The sequence below is a fragment of the Myotis nattereri genome (assembly GCF_964212035.1).
Source record: "Myotis nattereri genome assembly, chromosome: 13".
In the NCBI taxonomy this organism is placed as follows: Eukaryota; Metazoa; Chordata; class Mammalia; order Chiroptera; family Vespertilionidae; genus Myotis; species Myotis nattereri.
Genome location: NC_138088.1, coordinates 39811073 through 39831823, shown reverse-complemented (window position 1 = coordinate 39831823; position 20751 = coordinate 39811073). Strand labels below are relative to the sequence as shown.

The window sequence follows — 20751 nt, the reverse complement described above, 5'->3', positions numbered from 1 at the left end:
GAGATATCTCTCCCGAATCTCAGCCACCAGCATCTCTGCCCTTCCTATGAGTCTCGATGTGGCTTCTTTCTGTAAATCCTTGCTTATAAGACTTCTCTTCAGCTACTCTTCAGTTGGTTATTCAGGTTGATTGCTCTATCTTTGAGTTATAATTCCAGATTGATCCTGGGAGGAGGTGAGTGTAACATCCAACTACTCTGCCACCATCTTGGCCAAAAATACCTTTTTTTTAAAAAAATGCTTTCAAGAGAGCATTCTCAGAAACCAACGTTAACAACCCTTAGTTCTATATTCCTGGGCCAGCTTGCTCTAATCATTGCTATCTGCTGGTCTCGGTAGAAATAGCTCAAAAGTGCTCTGTAAAGTCAGGAACAAGGGAAAGGAGTTGGGATTCACAGGCAGGACCCTGCAGGCAGAAGGGGGCCTAGGCCAAGCCATCTGCTCTTAGCCAACCCCATTAGTTATCAGGAGGGATTTTCTTCTCATTGGGAGAGGCCTGGCAGTAAGTTAAAGAAAATATGTGGGGGAAAATATGCATCTTTATCAATTTGGGGTTTCAAGTAGTTGTAACATATGTGTTTGTACCCGAGTTCCTATGGTCAGGAGTGGGAGAACCTCAGAAAGCAGAGCTGGGTGAAGAGACCAACCTCTGGGAAGACCAACCTCTGAGTCAGCTGAGGGACGCTCTTAACATGTTTTCTTATGACTTGGGCCATTTCAGCCTGTTGATCATTATTTTAACTGCTGGGGATATTTCAGGAAACAATGTAATGCTCAGAACAAAAATAGAGAGTAGTGTGTATTCTTTTAGGAGCTGCTCATGACAGTTGCCAAGAAATCAAGATCAGATAGCCCAGAGGCATGATTCAGTGGTTGAGTATCAACTTATGAACCAGGAGGTCACGATTCGATTAGTGGTCAGGGCACATGCTCAGGATGTGGGCTCGATCCCCAGTGTGGGGTGTGCAGGAGGCAGCCAATCAATGATTCTCTCTCATCATTGATGTTTCTATCTCTCACCCTCACCCTTCCTCTCTGAAATCAAGAAAAACACATTTTATAAAAAGAGAGAAAAGATCAGATAAATGCCTTGGGGGCCAAGGCCCTGAAGACCCTGAAGACACATGGCCCTCAAAAAGTCCACCAACACATACATTTTTCAACTTCCCTGCAGAGTGCTCCAAAGGAGAAAGCCCATGAAATCTAGAACAAATCATTTGACTCCTACAGCAGGAAGGGGATGAGTCACTAGTATGGCTGCCAGTAAATGTTTTTCCCCTACCAATGTATTCTCAGAAAGGGATGAAGTTTCACTCCCATTGACCAGGGTGGACATGCTGGAGAAAGGTTGGGTGATACTCTTTAAAGTTTATTTTAAATGAGAGGAATGTTGCAGTTCTAAAGATAAGAAGAAGTATATTTTGAGTAAATTTTTGAAGGTGGAGAAAAAAAGATCAGGCTGGGAGGGCCTCAGTCATGGGTGGGTTCTGTCATGGGGTACTATCAGTTGCATGTTGTAAAGCTCCTTACTTCTGCCATCTGATCTTCCAGTTCTTCAGTGTTTAATGTGGAAAGCATGTTGTTGATATAGAATGGAGGGGAGTACAGAGGCCTTCTTCAAGCAACGCAACCAGAGATTCCCAAGTTCAGGTTGAATTTAGATGTACACTTAAATATATTGACATTTCACTCTTTCGCTCCCCCTAAAAGAGAGAGAGAGAGAGAGAGAGAGAGAGAGAGAGAGAGAGAGAGCTTTCTTAGCCTCATATTTATTTATGGTGGATGAGAGAATGTGTAGTTATTTCAAAAGTTCATCAGTTTAGTTGAGGTCCCAGGGAACAGGAAGAGGCTGGACAGCAGCGTGAACATGATAAGAATGGGGGTTTTATTTAGATCACTCTTTGTCAGAAATTTGTATTCTCCTATGAGTGGTATTTGTGTCATTGAGCCCAGGATAAGGTCAGGGGTTGGGACCAAAGAGCCAGATAAGGTAGAAACCAGTGCACCTACCCCACCCCTTACGTACATACACCCTCTACTTCCATAGAACTGGTTTCCTTTTTGTTGCTATAATATTTTTGGCAACAATCAATCCCTTTAGAATTTTTATTTTCTACTGTACAGAAAAAAAGAACTCAACAAACTTAAAACTCCAATTACTTGTGTCTCTGGTGTTCATGTCTAATTCTTGCCATGATATTTGTGTATATAGTCATCAGTGTGAATCTATTACATTGTGTTCTAATTTTTCACTCATTATGTTTTGTCTTTACATTCCCATGTGTGATAGTTATGTTCACTAAAAGTCCCAAATATGTAGGCCACATACCCTGCCATTTTCATTAGCTACCAATTCCTAGCCATCCTCCAACAGTTGGACTTGCAAAGTTAGGATAAATCTTTGCAGTTTGAATAATGGTGGCAGTCATCCCTAGATGTATTTTCCTAGAAAGGTCTGAGCTAAGCAGAAACATGTTTCATCTCCCACACTGTTTCCAGAGTTGGAAAGATTCAGGCCCAGAAGAAATGAAATTAGCTGGAAGGTTTTGGTTGCTTACTATTTTATAACAGGTTATAGGTTTAAAGTCCAAAAGGGCTCGAATTTCTACCCCATGTTTGACGTCTCAGACCTCAATCCAGAGGAGAGCGAGCTGAGCTGACTTTCCTACACCCCGACACACGACAGTGATGTGAAGGCTCAGGGGGCCTGGCCCAGCCCTCTCCACCACGGTGTGTGGGGACAGAGGTACCAGCCATACCGGCATCTGTAGCTGCCAACCTACTTTCTCTGGATCTTCTGGGGTGAATCAGAGGTGCACCTGCTGCCCATATTGCAGAATAACAACTCCCACAGGAGTTGCTGGGAGTGGCAAGAAGAATGAATGGTGAGCAGCAGTGCTGTGTAAGGCCCGGTAGGACCTTAGGGAACATAGAAAGGAGAAGCACAGACGGACCGGACACAGCCAGACGCCAGCTAGAAGCTGCCCAAAGGCTTTTAAGAGCTGAGCGACAGGGAGAGTGAAAAAGTCCAAAGCTCAGGAGCTGCGGGTGCCTCATAAAGGTCGGCCTTTTCACCTCTGTCCTTTACTATTTTCCTCTTCATGTAAACACCTGTAGTTCCCATAAAAAAACCTTTGAGTGTCCAGCTGAAATGAAAGGACTGTCCTTATCTGCTTGCAGGCCAAAACTGCCTCTTTATTTGTTATTCTTTTCCCAGCACAACATCCAGGACCAAGTGAATACTCCCGGGAGCTTTGGTGAAGCGAGCCCTCTTCTTACATTCTTCTGCGTTACTGGTAAACTCCAGCATGAGATTCCAGTCCCAAGTAAAGTCAATACTCTGTTCTTAAATAGAGCCTGGGAAGGACCTGGGTGATTTTCGGGGGGGGGGGGGGTCTGTTTGTTTTTTAAAAAAACTTTTTTTAAAAAAAATATGTTTTTTTATTGATATTAGAGAGTGAAGAAGGGAAAGGGAGAGAGAGAAACATCGAACATCTCCCTCCACATGCATGCTGACTGGGAATCAAACCTGCAACCTGGGTACTTCATTGTGGTTTGATATCTCGTATAGGTTGAAGAGTGTAGTTGATTTTATTGACTCTCGTAGCAAATAGGATGTCTCACATTTAACAGATGCACTTGCAATCCCATTAATCAGTGTAGTTTAAGATGTATGATGAGTTAATACCAAAGCCAAGTAAAATGCTTAATTCTATTCTCCTTTCTCGGTGTGCCTTTCCAGCAGAGCTCTCAATCCCATTGACATAGATCGTGCACCAAGAATTCCCCCACAGATCGTGCACCAAGAATTCAGTTCATGTTCTTGGCAAATGGGCATCAGCATCATCCATTAGCCAACAGGATGGAGATCACATCTTTAAATTCTCATAAGCAGCCATCACTGTGCAAGGATGGAGAAGACTGTCAAGAAAATGGAATTCTACAGAAGGGTGTCCCCACCCCTGGGGATAAGAAGGAGTCCGGCCAGATCTCTAATGGGTACTCAGTGGTTCTGAGCCCCAGTGCAGGAGATGACACTCAGCAATCCATTCCAGCTGCCACCACCGCCCTAGTGGCTGAGGTTCACCAAGAGGAACGGGAGACCTGGGGCAAGAAGATGGATTTCCTCCTGTCGGTCATTGGCTACGCCGTGGACCTGGGCAACGTCTGGCGCTTTCCCTACATATGCTACCAGAATGGAGGGGGTCAGTATCATGGGCCATGAGCAATCTTTTCTGTCTTGCTTAGCCAATATGGGTCTGGGAACATGATTGCTTAGACATAGAAACTTATCTAAAAGATAAATCTCCAGACTAAGTCTGCATGTCGCAGGCTCTCTGAGCTGTGGAGCTGGGTGAATCTCCCAAACCTGACCTCAGCAGATCTTTAGCATCATCCACCAACATTAGTGCTCCCTTCTCCTCCCTGCATTATCCACGCTCCACTTCCACCCAGCGAGATGTGGGGGTTACCAGCTACACTGTGCTAAGCTACTTCACTCCTGCTGGCAGATTCTGCTCAGAGTCCAGAGAGGGGAGATCTGTGGCAGGAAAAAATGGGTGGTAGCTCTAGAGTCCAGACCCTCCTGGGCCTTTGGACCTGTGTGAGACCAGAGAAGGGTGTCAGCTTAGGTCCAGAGTCATAAGTCACAGCCTGGGCATGATCCAGAGCTGAACCCAGACAAGCATGACATTCATACCAATCCCAAGCCATGCACAGATGTGTCTCATGTCTCCAACAAAAGGGTTAGGTTTTTGAGGCCAGCGACTATTTCTTGTTCCTCCTTCTACCTCTAACACCTTCAGAGCAGTGAACTTGTCGATTATGAAAAATAGTAGGCATGGGGGAAAAATAGTAGGCATGGATATGGGAGCCCCAAAGAGGGGAGTGAGTAGGTATGGGACTGACATTGGACTTGCTATCAGAATAGGAAAAGGACAAGAGATGGGAGTCAAATCAGTTGATATTTATTTTGACAGGAGCTCTGGCAACAGATTTGGGAGGGCAGCTAAACTGAGGTTGCGGGGGGGGGGGGGAGGGGGGAGTGGGGGGAGAGGGAGGGGAGGGGCGGAGGGGGGCGAGGAACTCATTTGTGTCCATTGCTTAATACAGAACTGCCTGTCTTTGCTGCTTTTAAGGGCCATGGTGCATGCAGCTGCAAAAGCAGTTCCTGTTGAGGGGAGGGGAGCTGACTCCCTGCCTGGGAGGAGCAGAACCTTATCTCCAGCTCGGGAGGACTCACCTTTAGCCTGAGTGTTACTTAAGGTGCTGGGTCACCAGTGCTACACTCATTCCCTGCGGTGAAGTCAGGCGAGCAAGAACCCTTTGGACAAATGCCACCAAGAGAACACAACATGGTTCTTATTCTCAATCCGGATTTCCCCAGATTGTAAATTAGGTGGGGCCTTTCTGAGCAACACTGACTTCAGGCTTCTAGGTTCAAAGCACTTAATGGGAGGGTAAGTTGTAGGGGAACTCACAGCTCATCCATCCTTTGGGGTAAAACTCAGGCTGCAGGTAAGCGAGCAGCCTTAACTTGGCATTTCCACATTCTGCCTTGGCCATGAGAGACCAGCATCGCCAGACATGCAGCAGCTCCGCCCTTTCTCGGCCTGTGACAAACTACCCTGTTCGGCCACATCTGCCCAAGTGGCTCAGGAGGGAGTGTTCTGGCTCAGTGGAATTAGAGAAAATAGTTCGCTATCGATAATCAATAGTGAACAAAGTTCTCATTCAGTGACTCGTGGATTACTGCAGCGTTTGTCACGGAGATCTGATCCAAGGTTCCCAAACGCCGATCCATGGGCTGGTTGCATCAGAAATCCTAGGGAGCTTAAATATTTTTTGTGAGACCCATACCTGGAGCTCCTGCTTCAGGAAGTCTGGGTAGATGTATGTTTTTAAGCCACCAGTGAGTATGATGGCTGGCTGGGTTTGGGAACCTCAGCTCTCCTCAACCCAGTCATTTGATAGGGGAGCCGTCTCCCAGAGGAGATGTGGCCCCAGGACCTCCAGGCAGTTAGAAGTGGAACTAACTGTCCCAGTGCCTGTTTCTGTTGACTCCCAAGCCCAGCTTTCTTTCCGTTTGCTCTGCCTCCGCCAGAACCTCACTTGCGCTGTGCAGCTATGTCTGCTGCTACTGGCAAAGCACCAAGACCAGCGGAGCACAGTGTGGGGGTCCCTCAGCATAAGGGCCAATGGTCCATGATGCTGGGCATCAGGTGGCTCTGGGGTTCCCGGAGTGGACCCTGGCGTGCGGATCAGTTGGGCCTTCCTGGGACAGATGAGGGCAGGGAGTAAAATTGTCTTTCATCTGCCTCAGGGGCGTTCCTTATCCCCTACACCATCATGGCCATTTTTGGGGGCATCCCACTCTTCTACATGGAGCTTGCGCTGGGCCAGTACCACCGAAACGGGTGCATTTCAGTATGGAGGAAAATCTGCCCGATTTTCAAAGGTAACCAAAGGCTTGAGTGGGTGGGTTTTCCAAGAAGTGGTGATTTCCATCATTGGGCGGGAGCTGGGGGCCTTCTGGAGTCAGGCCTTCGGTAACCCTGGGAGATAACTTGAGCACAGTAATTAAGTTTTGACTGCTCAAGTGGTAGGAGACTATTAAAGGGAGACAGAATAAGTGACCATCCAAGGTAAACTGAATAAAAAAACTTAAAAGCATTAAGAGCACACACACAGAATTTCTGAAGCATGTGACCTTGCAAATCCATGTAAGTCATTTTACCACATCGTCGCTTTTCCACCGCCTCCCGGAGAGGCAGCGCCCCCCCCCCCTCCCCCACGGCAGTGCCCTCCAATGCCCTGTTCCGTCTTTCACTGTTGGGCTGCCTCTTACACTTGGCCTCCCTCACCCTCTGTCCCAGGGATTGGTTACACCACCTGCATCATTGCCCTTTATACCGCCTTCTACTACAACACCATCATGGCCTGGGCACTCTACTACCTCATCTCCTCCTTCACCGCCCAGCTGCCCTGGACCAACTGCAAGAACTCCTGGAACACTGCCAACTGCACCAACTACTTCTTGGAGGACAATATCACCTGGACACTCCACTCCACGTCCCCTGCGGAGGAATTTTACACGTAAGTGCCTGTAAGTGAGGGGGTGGTTTGTTGAGGGCGGGCCACACCCCTGGGGTTTGGCCCAGGCTGGATCTGGAGTTGGGGGGCTCTACCTTGAGTGCTCCGTAACCTGGCTGTCTGTGCCATCTGGTCCTTTCCCATGTGCCATGCCAGGCAGCTCTGACATGCCCAGAATGACCCCTACTGTCTCATTCCAAAATTCCTCCCCGGCTCCAACCTCCCTTCTTCCTGGGCCCCCTCCCAGCCAGTGTCAGGGAAGCCAAGCCTCTGGCCACTTCAATAGTTTGAATGTAGTCACAGAGTGTCTAGTTCCATGTGTTCACTTCCTAAGTGGGATCTACCCTTTGGAAGTAGGGACTAGGGAGTATTCTTTAATGCTGGCTTTTGGCAATGGCAGCCCAAAGAGAGTGCTCGTTTGGGGTGGGGAAGGGGCCTTCTACCCACACATACAAATCCTCATGGCCCTGAAGCCAGTCATGCTGGTCACGTCTCCTGCTTGGTCAGGCCCGAGCCAGGCAAGGAGAAACCGGAAGACTGCCTTGGGGCTGAGCATGTTCCCCGGGGTTGGTCGGCTGAATGTGTTGGTCTCTCCTTCAGGACGGGCAGAGCCCATCCCAGCTCTTGCTGAGGCTTAGTGACCACCTGGCGCTGGCAGTGCCGTGCCCATTCCTTCTCTTGGCACCTCCTGCAGGTGTCAGCAGTTGTGTGCTCAGGTCACTGTCCGTACCATCTCCTGGGCCTTTCTGTCTCTTTCACTCCAGGCGCCACATCCTGCAGATCCACCGCTCTACGGGACTCGAGGACCTGGGCAGCATCAGCTGGCAGCTTGTCCTCTGCATCATGCCGATCTTCGCTGTTATCTACTTTAGCATCTGGAAAGGCGTCAAAACATCTGGCAAGGTGAGGAGACTGACTGCTGATCCAGGCCTGCCAAGCGGCCCGGAGGCTCTCAAATTCAGAACTCGGTAGCCCAGACAGCCATAGACAGAGGGACATTTCCTTCCATACCAGACATATCCCATGATGCTCAACCTCTCTTCACCAAATCTGTTAGAAAGTTCTAGAAATGGGCCAATCCCAAGAATGATTAAATGATTTCTAAAAAATTTCTTTAGCCCCCTGTTAATGTCATCATTAATAATAGTGGCAATAACTTATTGAAACCCCTCGTGGACCATGTCCAGTGCTTTATACACACTGGCTATTGATCGTTTCCTGCTACATACTTCACCCGCTTACAGGTGGGGAGTGCGTTTGCGGGTAGTAAGTACCAGCAAGCGGTGGATCAGATCCCTGGCTGATTCCAAACGCTGTGATCTTTCTGCCACACCACCCTGCCTCCTAAAATTACAGGAAAAAAGGAAAAGAAAGAAAGGGAGACCTCCTTTCTTAGGGGTTTTCAAGAGTAAAAGACACCAAACAGCCATGTGGGGATAACCTGTGTCTCCTTCCTCACAGGTGGTGTGGGTGACAGCCACCTTCCCTTACATCGTCCTTGTGGTCCTGCTAGTGAGGGGGGCCACCCTCCCTGGAGCCTGGAGGGGTGTTCTCTTCTACTTGCAACCAAACTGGCAGAAACTCCTGGAGACAGAGGTAAGATGATGAGGAAAACGGTGTGCACCTATCTGTCATTTTACCAAGTGAAGCTAGTCCTCCAAATAGGATAATAGCAACAAGTAAAATTTGGGTTCAATGGCAAGTTTGCAATGATGCTTTCAATCAGAAATACAAGCGTGAAAAGTACAGTCGAGGGCCCTGGATTGGTTTATGCCTACGTGATAAGAAGAGAAATCGCATTTGTTTGCATCTGAGATGTGGCCATCCCTGGAACAAGCCTGGAGAGCTGCTTCTTTGTGTCTGTACACAGCCAAGAGGGTGCTGGCCCTGCTGGCACCGTGTGTTGGCCCAGTTCTCAGCCCTTTCCTTACCTCTGCTGTGTTCCAGGTGTGGGTAGCTGCTGCCTCTCAGATCTTCTTCTCTCTTGGTCCTGGCTTTGGGGTCCTACTGGCTTTTGCTAGCTACAACAAGTTCAACAACAACTGTTATCAGTGAGTATCACGGGCCCTCCAAGCAAAGCTGAAAAGTGGGATGAATATAAGTCAGCCGGTTGGGAGGAATCGATGGCCTCCATCCTGGCTGGGCTCAGGCCATGTTGACACTCTGGCCCTCAGAGGTGCCACAGGTCCCTGATCAATTCACGCATGGCCAGAGCCTCATCCGGGCCACTCACGGGTTGAGAGAGGCCCCAGGCCACTTCCACTTTGTGAGAGTCTCTGTATACTAAAAACTTTAGAATTCAGAAATTCTAAAGCAGGTTTACAAAAATTATAACAGACACTAAATGTTTATATTTGACTTATTGTATTTAACAGCACAATTATAATGTGATAACTTGTTTATATAGGATGTATCCCCCCCAAAAAATGTATACATACTTTGAATAATTATTAATTCCAATAGGTTAAATCTGAAAAGGAAAACAAACATTAATTGAACTATTAACAATGTATGTGTATACATTTTTTGGGACATCCTATATATACACACAAAGGAATGATTGAACTATGTTGACCAACACAAAATGCCATAATTTTGGTGGCAAATCTTACTTCAGAAATGTTGACAAAACAGAGAGCATTGCACCAATTATGATTTAAATATCACTCATCATCTTTAGAGCGGGCTTTGTTTTAATGCTCTATCACAGATGGCAAGGTGCAGCAATCAAATTATGCTATTCATAAGATAATTACAGAACTTGTTTTGTGTGTGTGTGTGTTTTTAAATAAATTTACATACAACCCAAGAGATAATGGCCTTGCGTTAGGACACCAGCCAGAAGTCCGATGATGAGCTCTTCTGTTAAAAGTGTCAGGAGATCACCGTGGCAGCCTTGTAACCTCATTTGCACGTAGTGTCAAAAGTCTAAATCTGAGGACTTCACAAATGTGAGGCCAAGGTCCCCTTCTGGCTCCCACTTCAGAGCAGCCGTGTTTGATACCGAGGGGTGGACGCTGTGCTGGTTCGCAACAGGACTGCATTTGAAACCCACCCCTAAGCTGCGGTCCTCCCTGCCACGTGCGCCCACCACGGCAGCTTGTGCTCCGAGGCTGATCCCAGCAGCTGGAGGCCGGGCGCCGGGAGTGGGGGCGGGGACACAGCACAGGCTTGAAGTCCCTGTTGCGCAGCCTGCTCACCCTTGCCCCAGCTGGAGGCAGATGCTCCTCAGACTCCTGACTTGGAAAGGCCTCAGCCCCTTGGGTTTTCTGCTCCAGAGACGCCCTGGTGACCAGTGCGGTGAACTGCCTGACCAGCTTGCTCTCGGGGTTTGTCATTTTCACGGTGCTCGGATACATGGCTGAGATGCGGAAGGAGGATGTGTCCGAGGTGGCCAAGGACGCGGGTAGGACCTTTATTCTCTTTAGGTCCGTCCCTCCCGATGAACTGCTTTGCCGCTCCTTGGATCTTTTCAGTATCTAACTTTTGAGTGATTTCTAAATGTTTCTTTTAAAATTTCCAAAGATTTTAGAGAAATTTAATGCCTCGGGGAGCTCAACCCTTTCCAGGCCATGGTGGGAATGGGGCGGCTCCCTTGTACCCAGTACTGGGGCCTTGACCACACTGTGGGCTTCTCCTCTCTCCCCTCTGTCTCAGGCCCCACTCTCCTCTTCATCGCATACGCAGAAGCCATCGCCAACATGCCGGCGTCCACGTTCTTTGCCATCATCTTCTTCTTGATGTTAATCACACTGGGCTTGGATAGCACAGTGAGTGAATGGGGAGGGAAATCTGGCTCTGGGCAGGCAGAACAGGAGGGGGGAAAGGAGGGGAGGAGGAAGGGGAGGGGAAGGAGGAAGTTGCACCCATTCCCTTCCATCCTGGCCTGTCCCCCCCACCACCACCCCCGCCCCAGGGGCTCCCCCAGCCCATTGTTCAATCCTCATCAACTGTGCTTATCATCCTCCAGTACCCTAGAGAGCCATTAATGGGGTGACTGTGTGTATGTACACAAGCACAGGCCAAGGGCTCAGCATATGTAAACTGTTATTACTGTCCACTGTCCCTTGACCAGATGGCAGCAGCTTGACCAGATGGCCAAGGCAAGGTCCCTCTGTGTCTCAGTGCCCTGCCACCCAACATTCAGCTTGATGCTCTGCACTTGGCTTTGAGCTGGCTTTTCTGGTGCAACCAAAGGCTCCCCAAGAGACCTCACGTAAAAAGTCCTGTCCATATGCTATATTTTCTTTCCTTCATGTCCTTTGCGATGGGCTCTAAGTGAGAGTGTAGACAGAAAAATATACTTCCAGGGAGGGCTGACGAACAGGGGGAAGTGGTCATGACCAGCTTGGCTGGTCACTCGGCAGTCTTCCTCTCTCCCTCCTGTCTGCTGTCCTAGAAGGTCCCAGATGTGTCCCAAAGCCTCCCTGTGACCAGCTGTGTGTGTGTGTCTCAGTTTGCAGGCTTGGAGGCGGTGGTCACCGGTGTGCTGGATGAGTTTCCCCACATCTGGTCCAAGCGCCGGGAGTTGTTTGTGCTTGGTGTGGTCATTACCTGCTTCTTTGGGTCCCTGGCCACCCTGACCTTTGTGAGTACCACGACCCTCAGCTTTGAGTCAGCCTCCCCAGAGGCAACAGAACACTACATGAAGCCGTTCCTTTCCTTCCATCCCACAGGGTGCCCTGGCTTTGGGGCTAAAAGAAGGGCTTATAAAAGGTTGTGACTGCGTATAAAAAGCTTGCCATCAAGGATAAAAAAAAAAAAAAAGCTGGTTCTGGTGGCTCCTGTGTGTAGAATCTGTGCTAGTTATCTGGAGGCTCTTCACATTTTACAGACAATCCAATTAGATTTCAGGGTTGGCAGGATATCTTGAGAAAAACTAAGATTTGCTTTTCCGGCTTATTTCCCGTCCTTAGAGCTGCTTTCATGGCAATCATGCCCTCATGTCTTCATATGCGGAACATCTGGAGGCTGGCGTCCCATGTTTGTAATGTCACCTTGTCTCCTCCAGAGAATTCATAATGGTGAAGAAGTGGGACCCTCTCCAGGGTTGGTTTGTTTGTTTGTTTGTTGCTAGATGAAGCAAATACTGTACAGCGGGCATTCGATAGAACCCACAGGATCCCGGGCTTGTGTCCTGGCTCAAGGCAGATCTTGCAGATATGCATCTTCAAGCCATGACTCCAAAGTCTGTGGAGCTTCGGTGGATGGCGACATCCTGAGCAGGACCCAAGGGGTTTGTGAGTTAGGACAGAAGGCAGAAGTGTGGCCAAGGTGCTCAGTGGGTCTGGTATTGTGGACTCTCCCAGATTCCGTCTTTAGGGACCGGGATTCTCCAAAGTCAAGTACATGGTAGGTGTTTGGTAAATTGAAGAAAGTTGATCAAGACCCTTTTGAGTTAGTCCCTTAGAACTTAGTGGGGAGAGGAGACAAGAAGAGAGTGCTCCCTAGGGAAGAAGAGGTGTCTGAGGGGGCGAAATCTGGCCCAGCCTGAGAAGGCCAGTCTGAGAGATACTGACATTAGGTCCAAGGTGGGCATTTTCCAGAATTATCCTTAGTTAAGAAGCTTCTTTTGGCCCCTATGGTAAAGCAGAGGCAATGCCTCAGAGGGGCCCTAACCAGGGTCCCGATCTCTTTTCCAGGGCGGGGCCTACGTGGTGAAGCTGCTGGAGGAGTACGCCACGGGGCCCGCGGTGCTCACCGTTGCCCTGTTAGAAGCCATTGCCGTGTTTTGGTTCTACGGTAAGATGCTTCCTTCCACCAGCCACTGTCCTTTCTACATCGGCCCGAAGCCCCCAGAATAGAAAAGGGCTGATTTCACTAAAGGGCAGGGCAGTGTGCAAGATGCCACCTCCCTGTAAGATAAGCTCGGCTGAGCACCTTCTTCCAAAGCAGGTCACCATCTCCTCAGCACTCTCTACAGCAGGTTGCTCATACCCTTGGGAGGACATTTTTTCTTTCTGAGTTTAAATGTCTACCCAGTGGAGACAGGCTAAAGCGGTTTCCTAATAGTTCAGCCACAGCGGATGCTTAAGATCCTGGCTGGCTCTAAGAGCTGGACACAACACGAGGAACTAGCGCACAGTGAATGCATTTGCAGAGTGGACTGTTGTACAGAGTGGCCCTCAATTTAAATTTCGCAAGTAAGAGCTCCCTCCAAGCCCTGTTTAAGAGGCAGAGTTTAAGAGCTTCGCTTCTAGGGAAGAGGCAAGAATGTTCCTGTTTGGATTATCTGCCCTAAAAAAAAACTAAACAAAAAACCCCACACAACTCTTCTGGTCCTGGAATGGAATCTGATAAGGATGAAACCAACAGGAACAGAGATAGTGAGCTGACACAGGCCCATTGGCAGGAGTCCCAAGAGCCTCTGGGTGGGATGGGGAGGGCACTGGCAATTGAAGTGAATAAAAGACAGCAGGTTCAGAGATGCCTGTCTTTATCATTAAAATCAAGGAGTGATTACTTCATTCTGAAATGTATTCATTTTCCTAGTTTCTATGATAGTAAATCAGCATTAGCCTGTTCGTCATTCTGCATAATATGAGGAAGGGGTCCCCATATTTTGAGTTGCATGTGAGTTCAGTTTTTTAAAAAGAAGTCCTCCCCATCTCCTCAGCAGTTCAGACAACAAAGTGTGTGCATCACTGTAGACCTGCCCGAGCTATTGCTGGGTGCTCTCAGGAAAGTAAACACAGAGCTACTTCCCTTCTCAATTTCTCACCAGTCAGAGTCTCACTTCTACTTCCATGCCATTTCCTTTATAGAGGAACCTTGATTGCGACCTGGCACGTGAATGGACCATAGTGTGGTTAAAATTTTCTCTTGGAAGTTTCCACTACATGGTTAACATGGTCCAAGTCAGCCTCTGTTGAGCAGGCTCATCATTCCTAGGCAACATTTAACTTTCTTTTGTACAGTAACAATAAAATAAAATATATGCTGAGATCTTAGAAAGGCAGTGTGGGCACCAAGGGGGCTTTCGGTTTCTCCCCGCATGTCCACCTGCTCTCCCACTCTGTGTTGCTGGCTATGAAATGAAGTTCTGTGACAAGTCCCCCTGTCCCACTTTCAGACCAGATTGGTGCTCTGAGCCCCTCCCATGAGAAATTTCAGAGCTGCTTCTTCTCTGAGAATCAAGGGATCAGACAGTCCATGTCCTCCTCCTGTCGATCAATCTCTCTCTCTTTCGGATGACTGTAGGCATCACTCAGTTCTGCAGCGATGTGAAGGAAATGCTGGGCTTCAGCCCTGGGTGGTTTTGGAGGATCTGCTGGGTGGCCATCAGCCCTCTGTTTCTTCTGGTGAGTTGTCATTTTCCTCCTCCTTCTGGCCCTGGAGAAAGGTCCATGTAAACACATAAAAAATAAATTTTACTGAAGTGTAACATATATACAAAAAGGGTACAAATCCCAAGTGTACATCTCAATGAAATTTTATAAATTGAGCACACTTTTGTAGCCAAGACCATACCAAGAAACAGAAACAGGGCCAACACTTCAGAAGCCCCTCCTGTGTCCCCTCCCAGTCGCTGTGACCCCCATGGTTAGCCACTCTTCTGACACAGTGTCATCTGGGCCTCAGTCACCTTATTGCTTCACTCCCCTGTTCAGCAATGATGATAAATAACATTTATTGAACATTAAGGACCAGGCCTTTGTGCAAAACTTATATACCCATTGCTCTTTTAATCATCACAATAATTTCATGAAGTAGTATAGTTCTAATACCCTGTTGTACATTGAAGGAAAATGAGGCTTAGAGACGTTAAGTAAAGGATCCAAAGTTACATGACAAGTAAGAGCTGTTCAAGGCCGGGGAAGAGTTTATCCTGAGGCCCTGGGAAGGGTTCCGGTAATATTGTGTCCATTTTTAAAAATATATATATTTCAGAGAGGAAGGGAGAGAGACATAGAAACATCAATGAGGAGAATCATGGATTAGCTGCTTCCTACACGCCCCCTACTGGGGATCGAGCCCGAAACCCAGGCATGTGCCCTGACAGGGAATCAAACCGTGACCTCCTGGTTCATAGGTTGATGCTCAACCACTAAACCACATCGGCTGGGCAACCACACAAATAATTTACATTATTGTCTTCTTTATGACTATAAAATAATTAAATTATATCTAGAGCAATAATGATGTTAGCATAGTGGATACTAGGTAAAAACTGATATTTATGCCATCGGTTTCCCTAAAAACCAAACTGAAATAAGAAAACTCAGAGCCTGAATGTTGGAAGCATGACATGGAGTTTTTCTTGGTCAAAATTTTCACAGAATTTTCAAGTAAAGTGTGTATTAAGCTGCGTTTTCCCTCCGTTACTTCTTTCATTGTGAGGGCCGATGGCAGGCAGTCATTCATTGTTGAGATGCCTCAAGGCTCAGCCAGCCTAGTTGAAACCCCAGGCTTAAGGCAGAAAGCAGAGAGTCATGGACCAGGGAGAGGAGGAACACAGACCCAGGAGTCCAAGTCCTCTTCGGGTCTTAAGAACCTTATTATCAGCCCTGGACATAGGTACCTTCCATCTGACCAAAAGCAATCACAGCCGAGGAGTGCAGGAGGAAATGAAAGCAAAGCAAAGAGGAATAGGAAGCCTGAAGCCTGGCAGGGGCTGTGGAGGGGCTGCCCAGCTTATTGCTCCACCGTCTGATTCGAGGAGCCCAAACACTTCTGACGGATGCCAGTCTCTTCCCCTTTGCCCTGAATGGGGAGCTGTGATTCCCTTAAATAACATTCTGAGGCCTTGGCATCCCCACGGTAAAGGGTGGAGGTTGAGGTGCTGGGTAGGGGGAATCAAGATAAGCACCTGGCTGTTTTATTTTCACAGAAAATTAGGCACAGAAATCAGTGATTTTTTTTATATGAGAGTTCAATCTAAGGTATATCATATTTGGGGAATTTCCCGAAAGTATCTTAGCTTTACACTTGGTGTTCGTAGTACCAGAACTATCTCTGGCTGCACAGATGTTATTTTTAATGTTTCTTGGAATTTCTGTTTTAGTTTGTCATTTGCAGTTTTTTGATGAGCCCGCCACAGCTACGACTTTTCCAGTATAATTATCCTCGCTGGAGTATCATCCTGGGTTACTGCATCGGAACCTCGTCTTTCATCTGCATCCCCACATATATGACTTACCGGCTGATCATCACTCCAGGGACACTGATGGAGGTGTGTGCGTGCGTGTGCATGTGTGTGTGTTCAGACTGGTAACTGAGGAGAAGGGTTCGCATGCTATGCTCTCTTCACAGGAGGTAAGTCCCCCACATACACCATGCAGACCTCTGATGGCTGCCACTGTCAGGCATTCCCCATAAGCCTCAAATACAACAGCAAAGGGGCGAGCTGGAAACTCAAGAGCACCAGAGAGCGCAGCGCGGGGTGTGAGTAGCGTCCTAAACTTACCGGATAACTACTTCGCCTCCTGCTTGCCATTGGCGTGGACATCAAATTTGTGGTGTCTGGGGCAATACACACATTTTGATTTAAGTGGAGATCATGGTGGGACATGTCCATGGCCATTTTTTCTAACAGCAATGTAACAAGGGCTATTTTGAAAACCATCACTAAATAAGGATGTTGCAATAACATCATAGTTTTAGCTTAATCCACTAGAGTTAAAAAAAAAAGTTGCCATTAGAGGAAGGTTTGTTTCTTTCATTAATAATGGGCTGTAAAATTTTTAATAACAGAACATGACAATTTGTATAAGATTGTGTCTTTTTCCAGGGCATCTTCATGTAGATTATCCCATTTTGTCATCAAAATACCTTGTGAGGTGGGTGGGCAGGTATTGTTAGGAGGCAAAGGTACGGAGGCTGAGAACAATGCTGCTCAAAATTTCCTTCTTTCAGTGACTTGTCCCAGGACACACAGTACAGGGAGGCTCAGAACCCAGGCCTTCCGGTTCCTGGGCCACGGCCCTGTCACTCTAGGTGCAGTTTCTCTTGTGTCCTCAGTTTGCCGTTAAGAGTTTGCTAAGTGTAGACACTGGTGCTAGAGGTTAGGGAAAGATGGGTTGCCGTTTTTCCTCCTGTGTTGCTAAAGTTAGTAGTCTAGGTCACCTAAAGTCTGAGGGTGGATGCTTTCGCAGGGGATAGCTCAAGAGGAAGAGTGGTACTTGTGGAAAGCGAGGAGGGATGGTACTCTATAAGGAACTGAGAACTGAGATGGGATGGTCCCTGGGCTCTTAGAGACCAATACGCTCATCTTCCTAAAACATTTTAAAAGAAACATGAAGCAAGAGAACATGAGGCAATTAAACATCAGCTCTTCTTGAGAACTGAGTTCATTTATTTTTACAAACAGGAAAACTGAATTCTAGATGAACAGAACTCTGCAAGGAATTACTAAATTCCTTCATCCAAACCCGTTCTGTCACCACCGCATTCCTCCCAAAGGGCCTTGGGCTCTGGTGTTGCTTGAAATACATGCTCAGACCTACCTAGAGTCACTACATTTATATCTTCAGGTTGTCCTTTATGGCAGTCATGATGGTCCACTGGTTCTATTGACTCAAACCCAGACGCCAAGGTCAGGGGTGGGAACTCAGGTTAATAAATGCCAGTATCCTTTCGTCACAGACTGCACCTCGAATATTTGTCATCTTTCTTGCAAATCCCCCCCATTGGTCATAAGGAAATGCCACCCAAAGGTATATAATTAACAGAGCTCAGATTCATTAATAATAAAGGTGAGGCTGATTGTAGGGCTATTAGTAATAGATCAAGGCAAATTGCCATAGGTCACCAGAAAGGGAATGGTGGGTTATCAGTAAGTATCATGATACAGCCAGCCAAGGAGGGCTGGGAGGGACAAGACCTAATCAGCTATAGCAAGTTATGCACCTTCTCTGAGCCTGAGTTTCTTCATCTTTAAATGTGCTCATTGGACTGGATTAACATTTGCCAAATGTTAGTGTATTTTAAGGAGCAGTAGTTCCATGGGATATCAATAGGCCTTATGCTTGGGGAAAAGATTTAGTTTCCAAAGTTTTGGCAAATGCTGGATTAAGACAAGTGAAATAGGTTTCTTTATTGTGGGACTTCGCAAAAGCCTTACCATGCTGCATGTTTGGTCTCTGAGAGGGATAAAGCATGCCATGTTTTTTTGCCAAGAACACCAAGGGACTATAATTCATCATGAATACCATACTCGATGGTCTGTAACATTTTATCTATGAGGGAGGGAGGCTTCATATGAAATTTTGGTATGGGTAAAAAAAAAAAATGACTAAGAGAAAGGTAAATTGTTTAACTCGTTTGGGCCCTAGCCATACACAAGGTTGGAGTTAGTGGAGTGAGCCACCAACTTGCTCACGTATAATTTGGAGGGTATCCCAGGCACCTGCAGCCTGCAAGTCTCAAGGTTGGAAAATCAGCTTGATTGGGTCATTGACAGAAGCCCCTCCCTGGTGACTTACACACTGATACTGGTTCCTCATAAGTAAGCATTCAACAGCGACCCATTGCTTAGATTACCAGCTGGCAGAAGGCCAGGATCCAGCACTCACTCTTTCCTCCAAGCCCCATGTGGCCACAGGAAACCTCCTCCTACCAGGAAAAAAAAAAAGATGCATTTTCCCAGGTTGTCAAAGGCATGTTATAAGCCTTGCAGAGGTTCTATTGAAGGCTTGTCATTTTCTCTCATTAGTGATATAAAGACTTTCAAAATTAGTTTACAGATGCTTATAGTTCCTGAATATTCAATTTTAATTCCTACTTGAGAATGAATAAATTGGAAATTCCTTTCTTAAGGAAAGTCAAAGAGACTATTCCAATTTACTATTAAATGCTGTTAAATGCCATTCAAACTCTGTTTTAATATTAATGTTGAAAATTTTTTTCAGGACTAAGTTACAAGAATGTTTGTAACATCATATTTTCTTCCCAACAGCGTATTATTAAAAGTATCACTCCAGAAAAACGAAGAGAAACTCCCTGTGGGGACATCCATTTGAATGCCGCATAAGACGCTTCAGTGAGAGGAAAGTAGCTTCCCAGCCACCTCTGCCCCCAGTTCTGACAAGTCCCACCTCATCTCTCTCTAAGCGAATGAGTTTCCAGCTAAGCCTGACAATGGAAGGGCCTTCTTCGTAGAGACTCAGCCCCAAAAGACGGTGGTGCCCAGACTCTTACAGCCTCCAGCCACTTGTTGCTGTGAGGTCTCCTGGGCAGATTACCATGTTAGACTCTGTGATGCAGCTGAACTGGACTATCTTGGATGCATGAGGGTGTGTATGGAGGTGATGAGAACCACCATATACCAGTTAGGGTTAGGTCTAGAGAATCAAGTCTGTGGATGTCTCCTGTATCATTTGTTGTTATGATCATTAGTATTGTGGGGGGATAGTAAGAAGCTAGGGAAACTCCTTGACAAGTGGAATAAGGGAAACTGCGACAATTAAGCAAGGCCAAACAATTTGAGCAATTTACAGCCAGCTAATGAATCACAAGGTTTTATCTTCCCTAACCAAGGACACTTCGGAGCAAACTGTTTACACATTCCAGACTGTCCCAGGACAGACCAGCCTCAGTCCCTCTTCCATGACGTTCTTTAACAATAAAAGCAACCAGAAAATAACCCTGACAAGTCAACATATTCAAGGACACACGTGGAAAGCTAATGAATATTCTGTTAAGACCTTCTTCCCCTGAGACCTCCCCAAGGAGTCCCACCTGCCAAAGATAAAAAGCCTCACGACAAAGGACCTACTGTGCACTCTCCCCAGTGCACAGCCATGCCTGTATCTCTGCTGTCTTTCTCCTAAACTCTAAGGGTCCCCACAAGACTTGCAACCAGGAGGGCAACGGGCAATGGCAGCTCATCCCAGGCTAACCCCCTGAACCTGTCTCCAAGGCCCCCCTTTTCTCTGACTCTACAGTGAGCTAATGGCAGGCCCACCTTGGCTCACCTATTATACTGTGACTTCTGTTTCTCAGTGAGCCAAAGCAGACCTGCCTAGGCTCTCTCCTGTTGCTTCTTCTACCAAAGCCCTTCCTTTGCTGCGCTGTCCCAGCTTTAATAAACATATTCTCAAAATCACCTGGACTCATATTGTGAAATCTTTCCTGCACGGAGTCAAGAACCCACATACTACTGGCTGGTCCAAAGCAGACCCACTCCAGGCCTAGACCCTGTCTGGTAACAGTATCTGACCCTTGTTTTCTTCTAAAGTTGTCACTGTGCATGGATGCATAGACCATGTAGGAGAAAACAGGAATGCTGTCTTGCTAGCCATATATTTTCTGAAGAGCACAGAATTCTATAGCTGGATCCACTAGAGCCCTGTAATCCATGTGTTGCTGGGGAGTCAGGAGAGGAAGATATAAGGAACTAAACTGAAAAATAATTTGTATATGTGAGCATGTATGTCTTTGTGTACTGTGTTTCAGGATATCCTTACTTATCTTTATTCCAATATTTTGTGCCCATTACAAACTATATGAATTTCCTCTAAGTTTTCTTACATTAACAAGTTCCACCTACTCAACTGTGGATGTATGTTATTTGAAGAGTATAATTGCTACAACATGCTCTGCCTCCTTTTCCTTTCCCAGTGACACTACTTGAGCTCACACACCCTTTTTTATGGGCCAGACTTTAGCATTTGCTGAACTTTATTGCCATCTTTATCAAAATCTTAAAGAGAATAAAGC

The 20751-nt window shown here is 46.9% G+C and overlaps 1 protein-coding gene across 1 annotated transcript; it reads left to right on the top strand.

Moving 5' to 3' along the window:
- Positions 1–3862: 3862 nt before the first annotated feature.
- On the top strand, positions 3863–20130 carry LOC308528974 (sodium-dependent serotonin transporter-like; the record flags this gene model as incomplete). Its single annotated transcript, XM_081104928.1, has 13 exons — positions 3863–4205; positions 6323–6457; positions 6876–7095; positions 7857–7995; positions 8554–8688; positions 9040–9143; positions 10371–10498; positions 10750–10862; positions 11549–11680; positions 12735–12834; positions 14293–14393; positions 16097–16264; positions 18989–20130. The coding sequence occupies 13 exons, from the start codon at positions 3863–3865 to the stop codon at positions 19061–19063; spliced, it is 1893 nt and encodes a 630-aa protein (XP_080961054.1). The 3' UTR covers positions 19064–20130.
- Between the last annotated feature and the right edge of the window lie 621 nt (positions 20131–20751).